At 47.1% G+C, this 19,306-nt stretch overlaps 1 protein-coding gene across 2 annotated transcripts in view; it reads right to left on the bottom strand.

Moving 5' to 3' along the window:
- Window positions 1-19,306, bottom strand: part of LOC121326839 (chloride channel protein 2-like) — a 131,359-nt gene that overhangs the window by 87,407 nt on the left and 24,646 nt on the right. For both annotated transcript variants that reach the window (XM_041270410.1, XM_041270411.1), the window contains exon 2: window positions 15,768-15,924. In XM_041270410.1, the coding sequence (XP_041126344.1) occupies window positions 15,768-15,924 (157 nt within the window). The remainder of the gene's footprint in view (window positions 1-15,767; window positions 15,925-19,306) is intronic.

Here is a 19,306-nt window from a genome sequence, read left to right as displayed (position 1 = left end):
AAGTATCGACGATTGTAAACACATAATCAAGTCCCTCGTTATGCAGGGCTTATTTTAAGAGCCACAGGCCACCTTTCACAAATTAAAGAAAGTAATGAATTGTGCTTCTCTTGATTAAATGTATCTCTTTTGGGGACACTCTCAAGTGGTAACAGGAGACAGCATTAATAAACAGGTTCCAGACGTGGTGTACAGAAAACTCTACAGTGCGACAGACGTGTCCACAGGAACCTCTACAATGTACGCATCCAGATTAGAAGAGGAGAACGGGACGATTACGAGTGTGAAGAACAACAAAACCAGGATTAAGAAAGTTATAAGAAACTCTTATTTAAAATTAGAAACAAGGTCTGTGCAGTACTGCTTGCTCTGCGTCTGTGTGTGTCTCAGTCTCAGTGTGTGTGTGTGTGAGCGCATCTGTCTCCATCCTTATGTACTGAATTATGCTACACTTCAAAAAACTCCAGGCTTGGTTCTCCTCAGGGTATCTGGGAGCTTAACACTGGGTTTGTGAAGCTGCAGCAGTTTTCAGGCATGGAAGGATCCAACTTGCTTTGTAGCGATCGCGTCATCAGAATGACTGACAGCTGCTTTCATCTCACTGGAGGCTGTGCAGTGGTGTAGCAGCGCTTGGCTCCCAGTGCAGAGTTCGTGCGTCAGAACGAACAGTACAGGAGACATGGTGCAGGGTCAGCGGGGGCCTCTAATAGTACAGTATATTACTGTAGTAACCCTCACAGAATTTGTTTTCCTCAACCCACTGCTATTCATCACCCAAATGCTCACACTTAGCTATGCACCGGCTCCTTGAGCAATCCAAACACAAGAATTAAAATTGATAGGGATACAACACCAGAAGGGCAGAGAAACAGACAGGCTAGCATTAAGACACATAAACAATGCAGCAGAGAGAATGAAAGTACAGACAGACAGATAGACTTGCCTGCCTGCCTGCCTGCCTGCCTGCCTGCCTGCCTGCCTGCCTGTCTGTCTGCCTGCCTGCCTGCCTGCTGCCTGTCTCCCTGCCTGCCTGCCTGCCACTGCTGTCTGTCTGTCTGCACTGCGGCACTGCCTGCTGTCTGTCTGTCTGCTGCGGACTGGATGACTGTCTGTCTGTTCGGCTCGGCCTGACTGCGGCTGACGTGACAGATCTCCTGCCTGTCATGCCTGTCTGTCTGCCTGTCTGTCTGTCTGCCTGTCTGCATGCCTGTCTGTCTGTCTGTCTGTCTGCCTGCCTGCCTGTCTGCCTGTCTGCCTGCCTGTCTGTCTGTCTGCCTGCCTGTCTGTCTGCCTGCCTGCCTGCCTGTCTGCCTGCCTGTCTGCCTGCCTGCTGTCTGTGACGTCTTTGGAGAAGTCACTGCTGTGTCTTTCACTGAGCCAGTGTGCCACTGTAGCTCATTAGAACTTTGATCTGGTGTCCTTTATCAGACACAGCTTGTGCTTGACTGAGCTGAAACTTGTTATAAATGATGCACAGTGCACAAGAAAACTGCAGAATCTGCACTCCCAGCAGAGAGGCAGGAGCAGGCTGCATTGATAGGCTCTGGACTGTGGAGCCCCTGCTCCCCTCCACTCTCCCAGCAGAGAGGCAGGACCAGGCTGCATTGACAGGCTCTGGACTGTGGGGCCTCTGCTCCCCTCCACTCTCCCAGCAGAGAGGCAGGACCAGGCTGCATTGACAGGCTCCGGACTGTGGGGCCTCTGCTCCCCTCCACTCTCCCAGCAGAGAGGCAGGACCAGGCTGCATTGACAGGCTCTGGACTGCGAGGCCCCTGATCCCCCCACTCTCCCAGCAGAGAGGCAGGCGCAGGGTACTCTGACAGGCTCTGGACTGCGAGGCCCCTGATCCCCCCACTCTCTCAGCAGGGCTCTCTGAAGACTGCAGTCAGGAGCCACAGCAAGCTTGCATCAGCACTTTTTTTCTAGAATGAACAAAATGCCATGATATTGCAGTTCTGAGTCTTACATTTAAAATGAAATTCGCTATAAGATATGTGATATCCTGTGCACTGGACGAGGAGCAGGGTGATGAGAGATATCCTGTGCACTGGACGAGGAGCAGGGTGATGAGAGATATCCCGTGCACTGGACGAGGAGCAGGGTGATGAGAGATATCCCTTGCACTGGACGAGGAGTAGGCTGATGGGGGGTGGCTTTGAGATATCCTGTGCACTGTCATGTTGAATCTGATGCATCCAAGCAACTGCCGTTCCACGCTCATCACATCAGCAGCCAGCCTGAAACACGCTCTGCAAGTTAAAGGAGGAAGAGCCCAGGCAGGGGGGCACAGTTCACAAGTACAAAGTGCTGACCTTTGCAGAATGCAGTCCAGTTTCTAGATTGGTGTATTTTGAAAGTGGAAGCAGGCGAGGTGCCTGGATCACCAGAAGCTTTGATCTGCAGTGTCACATCAGAGAGTTCAGTGGGGCTGCATGGACTGAGGCAGCTCAGGGGGCCCTGAAAGGCTGCTTTCCTCCTTGGACAGGCCGGGAAAATGAAACATCACAGCGGACATGTAACACGTGCCAGAGTCACGTGCTTTAAAATGTGTGAGGCGTGGAAAGAGCTGACAGACAGACAGACATGCAGACACACTCACAGACACTGTAGAACTCATGAGACCTGCATCAGTGCTCTCAAAGTCACAGTATGGGGGGTGGGGGATGTTTAGAAGATGGAAGAGGCCGTGTCGCTCTATACTGACATGCTGCACCCTGCTGTAGGTGAACTGTGAGGAAAGACTATATCTACAGCAACAGAAAGATGGGCCGAGCAATATCCAGGAAGCAGAACATTCGTCACAAACCTGCGACGCTTGAGAGTTTAAAAGAAGTAACATTTAAACAGGGCAGGCTCTTCAACACGATCATTTAAATGTGTCTTTGTTTAGATATTTACCTACATATTTTGTGGAATGAAAGGTCAGGCTTGCCTCTTCTGATAAACCACAGAACGAGTTAAACAAGCGGAGTGACACAGGCTACATCTCGTCATCCTTTGGCTCTCTCGGTTGCTATAACAACACTTTGTGACTTTGTATTCCTGCCCCCTGTCACAACCAATAACGATTACTGTCACCTTGAGAGAGAGCAAAATTATTGGGGGGGGGGGGGGGGGGGGGGGGGGTGGCTGGGGGGGGGGGGGGGGGGGGTTCTGTATCCATGGCAACATTGGATAGCATGTTGCTTCCCTAATGACACCAGGCCTGAACTCCCATCTGCTCCACTAATGCAAAGCCTTGCAGGGTTCCCGGGACAACTCGCACCCCACAGCCAGCAAACAGGCACTCCAGCCAAGAACTGGGGACCCCGAACCCAGACTTCTGCTCAAGCAGTATGCAGAAATACCCAATCTGATATCAGTTTCATTGGGATTAGGTTCAGATGGGCGTAGGACAACGCTGTTAACTTCAGCAGCTCTACTCAGAACAGTTTGACCTACTGAACTAGAAGAATATTTCCTTGAAGGTCCATATCATTTACAGCCAACCATGGGATCAGGACCAGGATCAGGAGAGGAAATCATGAGCTATGGTGTCCACCAGGTGGCGTCAATGTATATTTGTATCACTTGGTAGCGTAACAGTATGTACAGTGCCTTTTACCCACTTGACCAAACCCCATCTCCACCTGTTATCCCCAGAGTCATTGACTAAAAACAACTCTATCCTGTCCCAGTGTTCCCAGTCTAACATATTCTCAGCTTTACAAATGCAGCATCACATTTGATTCTGAGACAGTCACATTGCTTTAAAAGGAAACCTTCAGCAGTTTGGAAGGAGCCCTGTGGGTCCCTGAGAGCACACCGTTCACCCGGGACAGTATTGCATTATTATTTCTGAATGGCCACAGTGTTGCAGCTCGACAAACCAAGCCATTTCCGTCTTCCAAGCACATCACAGCTTCAGCACTAAAAGCTCCCCAAACCCTGAATCAGATCCAACTCGGACATTAGGAGCAGCTTTCTTTTCATCTTTCTCTAATGGAACGCACTTCACAAGAGTGTAGGGGAAGTCTATCAGCTTCTATAAACGTTTGTTACGATGTTTTCTTTTTTTTTGGAGCCTGCGCTCTGTTGGGACCCTCTTGCAAACAATCTTCACCTGAGGGTCACGCACACACACACGCGCACATTTCTATATTCCGAACCTGGTTGGTACAGCTTTTAAGTTTTAATATATTATTTATTTATGGGTGAAACCATTTTTCCTAATTTACAAACCCAGTTGTACGTGTTGTTGCTGCTGTTTGAAAGCCGCTCTCGAATGCAATCGGTAACAGAACCATTGTTACAGGACTGCCACAAACCCAAACAATGTGACTCTGGTTAAGTTACAGCTGAATTGAAGGATGCATGAATATGTTATTTAAAGATCCTCCTCCAGGCAGGCACTGTCTGTGTTATGCAGTTGGCATGGCAGCAGTCCTAGGGTTCGCTGCTCTATTCCACAGTCGGCAAGTAACTTTCCAGTCACCTTGGAGAGGCAACCCAGTTCCTCACGCAGCTGCACAGCACAGGCTCCGGGACAGCAGTGACGCACCCGAGGACAGGGGTGAGCAGCGGCTGCTGTTTCTGCAGCTCTCTGATAATGAGCACTGTCACATCTCTGTAATGAGAGGCTCAGTCTCGTAATCAGAACACCCATCTTCTTTAAATGTTTGAATAAAATCACGTTAGAATAAAAAGAGACTCCAGGTTTCTCTTTCCTTCCAACTCCAGTGTCAAACAAACTCTCTGTGCTAAGATAACGGGGGTCCAATGCCTGCCTGTTTATATTAGAGAGGCATATTTGCCAGAGGTGTCTGATCTCAGTCCTGGAGGGCCATTCCACTCCAGGTTTAACAGGTAAAAGGACATAATGAACAACTTTAGGGTCTGGATGGAGATGAAATTAACATAGCAGCACCACATTCCCACAGCACTGAAAAGAATGAATTACACTCCAGCTGATCAATATGGACCCATTACTTAACATGAGGAAAGAGAATATATGCATGTAAAGAGATGTGCAGGGAAGCGTGTTGACAGAGCTCTCTGGTAATGTGTGTTATAAGGAATGATATCATCATCCTCTGGGACGAGAAGCATTACAGAGCGAGAGGCAACATGAGACAGAGAGAATTAATGGATCACAAAACATGCACTATTACAAAATCTACGACTGAACTAGAGTATTTCAATGGGATGCAGTGGATTCCATTATAAAAGTTTCCCCAAGTAAAAGCATAACAATGTGTAATAAAGCATTGGGAACTCTTGGTACTGCACAGGTAAAGCATTTTAAAAAATGGCAAACTATGGAAATGCATGACAAAAGCAGAAGAAAGCTGCACAGTTCCATCTGAAACAATCAGCACGACACACGACCAATCACCAATGCTCCTTAATGGAGAGTGTCCTCTGTAACTGGATTAGTTTCATCAAGATCTCAGCCCAACACTGACTGTATTAAACAGGTGTGTCACAGTCCACTAAACTACAGTCTCAGAAGTCAACAAGCGGAGGGAACGATTACAAATTGAAGAAATTTAAGCCATTTGTTTCATTTCATTTTATTTATTTATTTATTTATTTATTTATTTTTTTTAGGAATCCAATTTATTAAAGAACTGTTCCTTAAAAGACTTTATGAATTTACAGGAGGATGGAATAGGAGGATGAACCGTAAAAGAGGGCAGTAAAAGACAAGGGTTACACAAGAGGGAGGGTGTCTGTGCTTCACACAGCAATCAGTAATCTTTACTAGAACAGAAACGAGCTTCCATAAACCTAGTGCAGTCAGTAGAAAATAAGACTCCGAGAAGCCCAGAGGACCTGCAATCCAATGCAAAGTTAATTACACAAGTTTTGGTATTTAAAGGAAAGCAGCTCTTTCAGTGCCTCTGCTCTGATCCCTGCTTTACTTCGTCTTTAGTTTATAACAGCCAGCTCTATTAGTCTATCTTTAATTACCCAGAGACTTATCTGCTTTGCTAAAGGAGGATGACACTTTGAATTTGCAGCCCTGGTAATAAACTGCCAATCTCAGGATGTACACCAACGCACAGCACTGTAGAGTAGCTACAATCTGCAATCTTACAGCACTGTAGAGTAGCAACAATCTGCAATATTACAGCACTGTAGAGCAGATACAATCTTACAGCACTGTAGAGCAGATACAATCTTACAGCACTGTAGAGGAGCTACAATCTGCAATATTACAGCACTGTAGAGTAGCAACAATCTGCAATATTACAGCACTGTAGAGGAGCTACAATCTTACAGCACTGTAGAGGAGCTCCAATCTTACAGCACTGTAGAACAGCTACAATCTTACAGCACTGTAGCGTAGCTACAATCTTACAGCACTGTAGAGTAGCTACAATCTTACAGCACTGTAGAGGAGCTACAATCTTACAGCACTGTAGAGGAGCTACAATCTTACAGCACTGTAGAGGAGCTACAATCTTACAGCACTGTAGAGGAGCTACAATCTTACAGCACTGTAGAGTAGCTACAATCTTACAGCACTGTAGAGGAGCTACAATCTTACAGCATGTAGAGTAGCTACAATCTTACAGCACTGTAGAGGAGCTACAATCTTACAGCACTGTAGAGGAGCTACAATCTGCAATCTTACAGCACTGTAGAGGAGCTACAATCTTACAGCACTGTAGAGTAGCTACAATCTTACAGCACTGTAGAGTAGCTACAATCTTACAGCACTGTAGAGGAGCTACAATCTTACAGCACTGTAGAGGAGCTACAATCTGCAATCTTACAGCACTGTAGAGGAGCTACAATCTGCAATCTTACAGCACTGTAGAGGAGCTACAATCTTACAGCACTGTAGAGCAGCTACAATCTTACAGCACTGTAGCGTAGCTACAATCTTACAGCACTGTAGAGTAGCTACAATCTTACAGCACTGTAGAGTAGCTACAATCTTACAGCACTGTAGAGGAGCTACAATCTTACAGCACTGTAGAGGAGCTACAATCTTACAGCACTGTAGAGGAGCTACAATCTTACAGCACTGTAGATGAGCTACAATCTTACAGCACTGTAGAGGAGCTACAATCTTACAGCATGTAGAGTAGCTACAATCTTACAGCACTGTAGAGTAGCTACAATCTTACAGCACTGTAGAGTAGCTACAATCTTACAGCACTGTAGAGAAGCTACAATCTTACAGCACTGTAGAGTAGCTGCAATCTTACAGCACTGTAGAGGAGCTACAATCTTACAGCACTGTAGAACAGCTACAATCTTACAGCACTGTAGAGGAGCTACAATCTTACAGCACTGTAGAGTAGCTACAATCTTACAGCATGTAGAGTAGCTACAATCTTACAGCACTGTAGAGTAGCTACAATCTTACAGCACTGTAGAGTAGCTACAATCTTACAGCACTGTAGAGGAGCTACAATCTGCAATCTTACAGCACTGTAGAGGAGCTACAATCTTACAGCACTGTAGAGGAGCTACAATCTTACAGCATGTAGAGGAGCTACAATCTTACAGCACTGTAGAGGAGCTACAATCTGCAATCCTGTTTCCATCCATATGAAACACAGCAGCATCATAAACAAGGTGACAGTCTTAGAAAAGTGAGCCATGGGAAATGTTGCAGTTTACCAAGCTGGATGGATTCCCAGGCTATTGTCTGCTAGGGTTGGTGCCACACTTGCCCCTGATAAACCTGCTCTCCTGTGCTTTATGTGCTTTCACTGGGACTAATACATTGGTATAGGATTAATATAGGATTTTAGGATGAACAGGACTATAGAGCAAAGCTCAAATGCATACATACTAGACTAGAGCTTTTGTGTTGGATTCTGCACAGCTATTTTTGGGACTTGTCTACAGCACTATCAGAGGTCTTATTGTATGTGTTCATCGAGTTATTCTGCTTTTTAAACAGCAGATACAAGAAATCACAAACCCTGACACAGAAGATCTCTTGTTTCTTGCCTGGGCTCAAAGTAGAAGCTGCAATTACAGTTTAGAGCTACAAAACAAAACCAGCAAGGTGTGAAGAAAAAGCATTTCTCTAAAGTGACAAAATAATAGCTTTGGTGTTCGATATGATCGGTCATGGAAAGATGCATATCCATTATGAAGAGGAACGATGCAATGCTTCCATCATATATTATCAATCATAAGCAAGAGGCATTATTGATATTCACAAACATACCCATACCAAATAGCGATATTCAGAGGCAATGCACTGCCGCTACAATGGCTATGCTCTGGGAACATTGTGGCTGCTGTGATCATGAATGATTCAATGATAGATACAAATCAGGAAGGAGGGACATTATCCAGCTGCACTGGGAAAAGTAGTTTGAATTGAGAAAACATTTCCACTGTTTTCCGGTGTTTATTGGCTACACACAGATTCCATTTTTTTTGTAGCGGGGGTGTTTTATCAGGTTTTACCAAAAGCCCTAATTATAATGTACAGTGTAGACAAGCCGGCTGCAAATGAAAAGGATTAATCTCACACAGCAGACACACACCGGCGGAAGACTATTGCTAGTGATGTCTGGAAATTATTTTACAGCCTCTAAAATCATTGCTACCAAGAGACAGCTGTATTATTACTGTTTATTGGCAGCAGGATGTGTTCTGCCAGCCTTCTGGAAAAATAACACACCTGATTGTGCACAAGATCCCGTGCATGAGCAGGCATGAACACAACACAGAGAAACCCAGAATGTCTTTTCAATTGAATTGCACACGCTTGCCCGCGGGTAGCTGAACCGGTAGATGTAGTAACAGCACCCTTGTTCTGCGTGTCACCTGGTAGCAGCACAAGAACAGCGAGCTGTGCATCTTTAACAAGGAGTCCCGAGCCTGGCAGGTGAGCAGGTCCTGCCTGGGACAAGCAGAGCCATCACTCTCCCTACACATTCAAGCAGCCATCCATTCCGGGGCTCCACTGGAACAGAGAGCCATCCACACCCCCCATTTATAGGAGAGCTTCATTTGTGAGCCTGTAGAGCAGCTTGCTTTGCCGTGCTCTGTGTTATTCAGTGATGTTATCAGTGGGGCTGGGATATTAGGGCCAATTCACATGAAAGATAGGCCTTTCTCCTGCTCCCGCGATGTCATTTAGACAAAATGACAGCCCTGCATCTCAGGCCAGTCGACAGCTCGATAACAGCCCAGTGCAAGATGTGAGCCTCACTAGAGTAGCAACGCCTCCAGAAAGAAAAAGAAGAATAACACAACGCAGTGTAACACTGACCGCAGCTCACACACAGCGCAGTGTAACACTGACCACAGCTCACACACAGCGCAGTGTAACACTGACCGCAGCTCACACACAGCGCAGTGTAACACTGACCGCAGCTCACACACAGCGCAGTGTAACACTGACCGCAGCTCACACACAGCGCAGTGTAACACTGACCGCAGCTCACACACAGCGCAGTGTAACACTGACCGCAGCTCACACTGACCGCAGCTCACACACAGCGCAGTGTAACACTGACCGCAGCTCACACACAACGCAGTGTAACACTGACCGCAGCTCACACACAGCGCAGTGTAACACTGACCGCAGCTCACACACAGCGCAGTGTAACACTGACCGCAGCTCACACACAGCGCAGTGTAACACTGACCGCAGCTCACACACAGCGCAGTGTAACACTGACCGCAGCTCACACACAGCGCACTGACCGCAGCTCACACACAGTGTAACACTGACCGCAGCTCACACACAGCGCAGTGTAACACTGACCGCAGCTCACACACAGCGCAGTGTAACACTGACCGCAGCTCACACACAGCGCAGTGTAACACTGACCGCAGCTCACACACAGCGCAGTGTAACACTGACCGCAGCTCACACACAGCGCAGTGTAACACTGACCGCAGCTCACACACAGCGCAGTGTAACACTGACCGCAGCTCACACACAGCGCAGTGTAACACTGACCGCAGCTCACACACAGCGCAGTGTAACACTGACCGCAGCTCACACACAGCGCAGTGTAACACTGACCGCAGCTCACACACAGCGCAGTGTAACACTGACCGCAGCTCACACACAGCGCAGTGTAACACTGACCGCAGCTCACACACAACGCAGTGTAACACTGACCGCAGCTCACACACAGTGTAACACTGACCGCAGCTCACACACAGCGCAGTGTAACACTGACCGCAGCTCACACACAACGCAGTGTAACACTGACCGCAGCTCACACACAGCGCAGTGTAACACTGACCGCAGCTCACACACAGCGCAGTGTAACACTGACCGCAGCTCACACACAGCGCAGTGTAACACTGACCGCAGCTCACACACAGCGCAGTGTAACACTGACCGCAGCTCACACACAGCGCAGTGTAACACTGACCGCAGCTCACACACAGCGCAGTGTAACACTGACCGCAGCTCACACACAGCGCAGTGTAACACTGACCGCAGCTCACACACAGCGCAGTGTAACACTGACCGCAGCTCACACACAACGCAGTGTAACACTGACCGCAGCTCACACACAACGCAGTGTAACACTGACCGCAGCTCACACACAGCGCAGTGTAACACTGACCGCAGCTCACACACAGCGCAGTGTAACACTGACCGCAGCTCACACACAGCGCAGTGTAACACTGACCGCAGCTCACACACAGCGCAGTGTAACACTGACCGCAGCTCACACACAACGCAGTGTAACACTGACCGCAGCTCACACACAGCGCAGTGTAACACTGACCGCAGCTCACACACAGCGCAGTGTAACACTGACCGCAGCTCACACACAGCGCAGTGTAACACTGACCGCAGCTCACACACAGCGCAGTGTAACACTGACCGCAGCTCACACACAGCGCAGTGTAACACTGACCGCAGCTCACACACAGCGCAGTGTAACACTGACCGCAGCTCACACACAGCGCAGTGTAACACTGACCGCAGCTCACACACAGCGCAGTGTAACACTGACCGCAGCTCACACACAGCGCAGTGTAACACTGTAACACTGACCGACAGCTCACACACAGCGCAGTGTAACACTGACCGCAGCTCACACACAGCGCAGTAACACTGACCGCAGCTCACACACAGCGCAGTGTAACACTGACCGCAGCTCACACACAGCGCAGTGTAACACTGACCGCAGCTCACACACAACGCAGTGTAACACTGACCGCAGCTCACACACAGCGCAGTGTAACACTGACCGCAGCTCACACACAGTAACACTGACCGCAGCTCACACACAGCGCAGTGTAACACTGACCGCAGCTCACACTGACCGCAGCTCACACACAGCGCAGTGTAACACTGACCGCAGCTCACACACAGCGCAGTGTAACACTGACCGCAGCTCACACACAGCGCAGTGTAACACTGACCGCAGCTCACACACAGCGCAGTGTAACACTGACCGCAGCTCACACACAGCGCAGTGTAACACTGACCGCAGCTCACACACAGCGCAGTGTAACACTGACCGCAGCTCACACACAACGCAGTGTAATACTGCAGGCTGGACGGTGGGGGGGAAGATGATTAATCATAGGGCCAGCGTGCTAATGGGCCAGCACGGAATTCTCTCACCCAAGCGGGGATGGGCAGTGAAGATGATTAATCACGGGCCAGCACTGAATCATCTCACCCGAGTAGGGCTGGGTGATGGGGGTGAAGATGATTAATCACAGGGTCAGCTTGTTAATGGGCCAGCAGCTGTCTGCATAATGAGGTACCTGGCAGGACAGGTACAGTAGAGATGTTTCTACTAGAATCTCAATAGTGGACTTGGAATGCCTTCAAAGGATGACTGCAGTCCTCATGAAAAATGAAAGACTAACTGTGACGGTGTAAACAAGATGCACGTTGACAGCACCACAAAGACACTTCAAGAAAGAGCAGGAGTGTAACCCTGGGGTCCTGGCTATGTTTTAATGAACCTCTAAAACAGCAGCGATCCCTGCAGCACCTAAACAAGCCAACAGTGTCCAGCCTCCTCCTCTATTCCTCAGGACACCGTGATGAGCTTGACTCCGGAAGGCCTAGAGAGGTATATGAAAACAAGGCAACCCACGGTAAGCTCTGGGAAAAGCAGAAGAAAACAAAGCAGCTTAAGGAGCTTAGGAGAACGCTGTACAATGTAACAAGCTTTGCAGGTCCCATTGGATGCCCCGAAGTGGCCCAGAGTCAAGGGGGGGGGGGGTGTATTCCTGTTAAGATCCATTGAAGTCAACAGATACCCCTAAGGCATCATTCAATTAACATTTTAGCTAGAGAAATTAAACATGTATTTAATTAATAAAGCAGATGTGTTTGGATTACACGAAGACGACATTCAATTGTAACGCATTGTTTAAAATGCATACGTCTCACTAGTCACACACAGCAGCTTGAGCTCCTTCTCTCTGTTCTATTCTGAAAGGCATTGTCCTCTGATTAATACATGAAGGGTGCTTAATGAAGAGAAGCTGCCGCTACACAACTCAACTGCACGGGTTAAAAAAGACAATAACTGCAAGAGTACAGAAAGCATGCAATTACACTCACAAAACCCTGATTCCACATTTACCCTTCCTCGCTACTCACCTGGGGTTTGGATCGCTGTATGCAAGCAGATTAGATTGTGGCCAGTCTGTGATCTTGTTAAACTACTGAACTTTATTAACCACCTCACTGAAGGGACTGGGCTGGATCTCAGCTTTACCAGCGCAGCTCAGTCCAAAACATGAATCAAGTCCAAACCAAAACGGTCTGTGCAAAGTTCAGATATTGTGTTCATTAACGAAACGGTCGTTTTCAAAACATGCAGGCTGTAAAACAATGCAGAGCTCTTTTGTACAGGACAGCGACCAGAAATAAACATCATCGACTCTGTACGGTTTGGATCCATGTTGTAGTTTTGAAAGAAATCTAGGTTTTACCAAGCATGCCATTGCTTTAAATACAACAAGATATCTGGAACTAATCTGGATTTACAATCTCTGTTTACAGACCTTGAACATCCATGTTCTCCATTTTCCTCTTTGTATGTATTGTGCAGTAATAACCGCAAAAGTCATCTTCAAAATGCAATGATAATCTTTTAAAAGTTCCTAACATATTTATCAAATATCAAGTGCCAATTTTTTCCAGTACAATATATGTATTGGATTTCGCAACGAAAACAAAACGAGTTAAGATGGGTGGGGAGCCAACTTCTGTGCTTTTCTGCATCTCATGTCACTCTACAGGCAAGTGTCCTTTGAAAGAACACAGTGCAAAATGAGAAAACAGAAATCTGAAGTCACACAGTGAATAAAGAAGCAGAGAGGAGACACTATTAAGACCGACAGTACACCCAGATCTGCACACTCCAATAAAAACACAAGGACCTTGCAAGATCATAATGCAGGTTTAAAGCAAGAGCTGTACAAGAATGATGCATGAATTGGGGAGGATGTGACACAGCACAAAGAGAGGAAGAAGGGTTCTTCTAGAATGATGCAAGGATCACACAAGGAAATTGCAAGAGCCAAACTCTGAACAGGGGCAGGTATGGTCGGTTTGCTAATACGGAGATGCTGAGGAGAGGAAGATATGCATGAAGTCCCTTCATATCCTTGTGTACACCATGCACAGCTCTTCTTTAAACTCTGCATGTCTCGCCAGTGTGCACCCTTTAGGAAACAGTACTCGCATCACACCTGCCCTCCAGGTATGAACCCATTTCAAATGAATAAACACATGTTTAAAAGGGGAAGGGGATTAATAGGCCATACTATTAAACACAAAAGCAGCCCTCCATGGACTGTGCACTGCTCAGATGAAACGGTGGCTCAGGTCAGCCTCAGAGGAACCTTTCTGTTTTGTTTGTTTATTTTTTAATGAAGTGCGTTCACCCTGACAGACACAAATAGATTACTCACTCCACTGTCCGCCCCTGAACTCTCTCCAGCCAAAGCAAACAGGCAGGAAGAGCTGCTGACAGGCAGCGCCACGGGGACAGGAAACAAAGAACCAGCGGCGTCCGGCCAGGGAGGAGGTCTCGGAGCAGGGCAGGGAGCAGGCCAGGCCAGCTGTCACTCATTAAAAGTAGCAGGGTGCAGTCAGCCCGAGGCGTCTCTCTAAGGGTTTAATAAAGGACTGTATTCTAACTGGTATCATGCTCTGATTGGCATAATCAAGTTGATTTCCCCTTCCAAATCCTTGTATTCTTCTTGATACAGTATTGCTCTTGGCATTCTTCCATTGGTTTTCAGATAATTAACCATGCTGGTTTCTTAGCAGTGGTGAAGGACCGAGCAGCCCCGGTAACAGTGTCAGCATTGCTTTTGAATTTCATTACAAGAGCAGTCCTGCACTAACCCCAACCCCCAGCCCCCAGTCCCCAGCCCTGGAAACAAACTGAGCTGAAGTGACTCATCTAGTTAGCGAGATGCAGAAATAGCAGATTAGCAAAGACATTTCAGCTGTAGCGCCAGTTAAAAGCTCATGAACACTCTCCTCAGAACATGTAAAAACACAATGCCTTGCTTGTGTAATAAGAGGAGAGCAGGGCAATTAAAAACCTGGATGATCAGGAGCCAGCAAGCTTTTAACAATGCTGTAATCAAACTGTCCACCAGCAGAGGGCAGACTTCACACACTTTAGCTGTCTCAGAACAGCAACAATAAGAATTATACTGGGTACTACTTTCCTACTTATATATTAAACAGAAAAGGAGCTTTATTCCATACTGCATATTAAGGGAGGTTTGTGTTTGAAAAAATGTATTTTAAAACCAAAAAGAAAGGTATAATATGCATATTCATTATAGTAAAAAATAAAAAGCTTAAAGCATTGAGAGGATGGTATTTGATTCTACATGTGTGTTTTAGATAATCCCCACAAAAGCAATACTGCATTGAGATGCTTCTCTGCAAATTACATTCACTCTGGGAAAAGAAAGAATTTGCAATGCCACAGCCTCCTCTAGTGGTTAAACAAAGCACTGCATGAGTTTTTTGTACTGCTAGACAAACTGGAAAGTCATTTTTCTGACTGCTTTCTAGCTTTCCCTGGGGAAGCTCTGCGGCACTGCTGTCTGTACGAGGCAGTGTGGGTCTCTCGCAGCTGGAATCGGATGTGCCTAATGAGATGTGGAAACCCCCAGCTTCCTCCCCTTGAGAGCAGGGATCCTGAGCTCACCTCAAAGACCCGGCGCTTTCCTGCACGCCTCCTCCAATCAGGACACTGGTATCTCCACACCAGGCATGCCCGGTGGAACAGATGCATGGAGAGTTTCATACAAGCAGTTCAAGGTTAGAAACGATAATGCATTCCTCCAATACCAGGCCCAATGATCACTCAACTCTCACTTGTGCTCTACTTCCTCACTTCTGATAATGTCAGAAGACTTGGTGCTCCAGTGAAAGCTCTGCAGCTCAGCACACTGCCCTGCTTGTTAAGCATGTTCATCACTGGCTATAGTAAGAGCAGCTTCATTAATGATGGGAGCTGCCTTTTCCCTGCGAGCCTTAAAGACAGTTTAGAGTAATCATTTCATACAACACTGGCTCTCAGACCCCTAGCTAGCACTAATCATGCTTTCATTTAATACAACACTGGCTCACAGAACCCTAGCTAGCAGTAATTTGGAGTAAGATTATCTAAGGGGAGGGTTACTGTTCCTATGCTGTTCCTATGTTGTGCACAGTTGCTGTTCCTATGCTGTGCACAATTGCTGTTCCTATGCTGTGCACAGTTGCTGTTCCTATGCTGTGCACAGTTGCTGTTCCTATGCTGTGCACAGTGACTGTACGGAGGGTCACTCACTTCGACACCTGGCGCAGCGGCTCTTGTCGTACTCCAGCAGCTCCGCAGACCGGCTGCGCTCGCTGAGCGGCGTTCTCCTGAAACTGGTCTCCTCCCGCAAGCGTGCTGCTTCTTCTTTGGCGTATACCCCCAGCTCCTGGGTATATCTGCCATACATCTGCGGGGAGAAGCACACAGCAGCGTCAACAAACACAAAGAGACTAGCAGCACCTTTTCCAGAAACCACGCCTCACCCCACTCCCAAATCTGCACTTCTGGGAGCTTTCTGACTTTGCCACTGGATCAGCCAAGTGGGGACTTTAACCTTACATAGGCGAAAGAGTTCCTAATCTAATTTAAAAAGTGGCTTTAGTCACTTGTTACTCGAAAAAGGTGACAATAATGTTGTAAGACTAACTCTGGCACTACAGAGAGGGCATCGATTAACCACATCATGCCTTGACCACCGGATTTAAACTGGGTCCATTAAATAATCTATTCTGTGTGGGGTTCTGAAAACGGAACATTAGGGATTGGACTGCTGCCCTGCATGGTATCACCTGCCAGTGGTAAAACCGGAGACATCCTGTCCGCTGGTCCTTTCTGCCACACAATAGAGAAAACAGGGAATCCTCCCCTCCCCATCACACCCCTGCTAAATAACTCACTCGCTCAAACAGTTAAACAAAACAACCAAAATTAAAAAATATGAAAACAATTCAGGCTGCAGAAACACAGAAAGGGGCATCAACGACAGGAGGTTAATAGTCAGTCTCTAACCCTGCTGATACAGTGAACCCAGGGGGAATGAGGCACGCCTGTTACCAGCCAGTGTCTGCACTCCAATCAAAGAGCATTGTTCTGCCACTCCTACACAGGACAGCACTGTTTTCAAAAGCCAGCCCACAAACAGCTTCAATCTAACAATCCTGGCTGCAGATATCAGAGCCGCGCGGCGTTGCGGGGTCTCCGCCGGCTCCGTCAGAGCCGCGCAGCGTTACCGGGTCTCCGCTGGCAAGAATGAAAAATTAAAAAAAACACTGGACAGCAATAAAAAAAGAACAGTAGGAATGCCAGACACAGCTAGGAGTAGAGCACATGATGAATAAATAGAGCACGATGTTGTGTAACAGTGTGCTGAACAGCGCTCGTGATGCCTGTGTTCTATTGTCTCTGGCAATCACACTCCAGCCCTCACAATGGGAGCAGGTTCTGCCAACAGGAATAGCACTAGCAGCATTAGCTGTAATAGAAATATATATATATAATCAATACTTAAAGATCTTCAGACCAAATACAATTTTTAAAAAAAGCCAAAAAAAAACAAACAAAAAAACAAAGCAGCAGTATTTTGTGCAATGCTACAGTGTAGCCCATGTATTCTGCTGACAGGGCGATATTCTGCAGGAGAGGATTACTCACGAGTCTGTGGGAGTGAAAAGCCTAGGCACCCTGATACACCGTGCAGGCTGCAGACTGATCAGTAAGCAGGGGAAGGGGTCCACAAACCCCAGACATCACCTGTAAGACACCATGGGGGGGGGAGCACAGACTCCAGGGGGTTCAGTAGGTTCGATACAATGTGCAAGTTTAGTTGAATATGTAACGAATACCTAGAGAGAGTGCAGTTAGACTGCAGGGAAGTCTCACTTACGTCACAACCATCCGCACGTACTGTATATAGTGCTGGACAGAGTAAAAACACTAGCGACTTACAGGCAGCATGCACTTTATTCAGGGCAACTGCATCACAAACAGGACAATCAATATTCCCATTATGTACTGAAGCAGTCCGATCATCCCGAGCAGTGCATCAGGGAATGACATCAGGGACCTGACACCCCTCAATCCACATCCACCCTCTAGATAATAAAGTACAAACTGGGCCACTCAGCTCAGCAGGGCTCCGGGATCTTGAGCCTTGACGTCTCAGCGTGGCATGCTGGGAAAGTCAGTCCCACGTTGGTTCCATTCCTGAAGCCCGGGAGGGAATCAGGACGGAATCAGGACACTGTAAAGTATGGTTACAGTAAATCAGCAATATCCTGCTCCCAGCCTCCTTTCACCCCCACTGTGTGACAGAGGCCTGAACTATTGCACCTTCAAGACTGCCAACAAGTGCAGGCCTCAAACTGAATACCAACTACTGCCGCTCAGTCAAGGGTTGCCAGGCAACCACACAGACCTGCCTCCCTTACCGACTAAAAAAATAAATAAAATAAAAAGGACACTATGGTTAGAAATATGAATAATTCCAGGCTCGGAATGTGTCTTTCTGTTTTTCAAACTCAGTGTGATGTGTCATCGGCTCAGCAGTGTGGGGAGCTCGGTTTATATAGAGCTGAAACAAGCCCATTGAATAGAACAAATAGTCTCTTTGAGAAACGGCTCCCAGTTGCACCAGGACAGTGGTTCCCAAACCGGTCTTGAGGCCCTCCTGTGTCTACTGGTTTTCAATCCACCTGAACTCCCAATTGCTTAACTAGACTCTGATCATTTGCTTAATTAGACCCTTGTAAATGTTTTCAGCTCTTAAGAGTTGCATATTTCAAGTTAGCTATATCATTTTATAAGTAGCATAAAAGCTGAAAACAATTGCAAAGGCATTAAGCAAATTACCAGTTCAATTAAGGGTCTAGTTAAGTAATTGAGAGCTCAGTAGGAATGAAAACCAGCAGCCACAGGGGGTCCCCAGGACCGGGGCTGGGAAGCTCTGCCCGAGGGAATACCGTATGGAAAGCTATGAAATGCATGAAAGCCTTTCCCTTCAGATATTTCAGGGACATATCTTAAAGGAAAGCCGTATATCTTTCTGCAGGAGAAATCCATTGCAGTATAAAAAAGATAAATGGAAATCATAGATTTAAAACTTCAAAGAAAATGTCTCAAACCAATTTCAACTTCACTATATGGCAAATGGATGTCTGTGCTTTCGCAGGGAAGATTAGGTGCCAAGAGGTTAGCAAACAGCAGCGAAGTTGAACAAGGTGCCAGTCTGTTAAATACAGACTTTGCTTTTTTGCAATCTATTCAGAGCCTTGAATTAGAGCAGAACAATTGTTCTTCAATGGCCCAGTGTTTCTGCGACTCTAGACGGCTCCACCCCAGCTTCACCCACTGGGATTGAAAAGCATGAGACAGTCAGGAGCCGATAGCAGCAGCTGGGGCATTACCTTTCAGTGGGTGCAAAAAGAAGAAAAACCTATTCCTGAAAAGGTGTATGAGAACACAGATCAATCACACGCATTCTGACGAGACTCAGTATAACACCGCAGCATTCTGACGAGACTCAGTATAACACCGCAGCATTCTGACGAGACTCAGTATAACACCGCAGCATTCTGACGAGACTCAGTATAACACCGCAGCATTCTGACGAGACTCAGTATAACACCGCAGCATTCTGACGAGACTCAGTATAACACCGCAGCATTCTGACGAGACTCAGTATAACACCGCAGCATTCTGACGAGACTCAGTATAACACCGCAGCATTCTGACGAGACTCAGTATAACACCGCAGCATTCTGACGAGACTCAGTATAACACCGCAGCATTCT

The sequence above is a fragment of the Polyodon spathula genome, chromosome 14 (assembly GCF_017654505.1).
Source record: "Polyodon spathula isolate WHYD16114869_AA chromosome 14, ASM1765450v1, whole genome shotgun sequence".
Taxonomy (NCBI): Eukaryota; Metazoa; Chordata; class Actinopteri; order Acipenseriformes; family Polyodontidae; genus Polyodon; species Polyodon spathula.
This window is presented reverse-complemented; position numbering and strand designations above follow the sequence as displayed.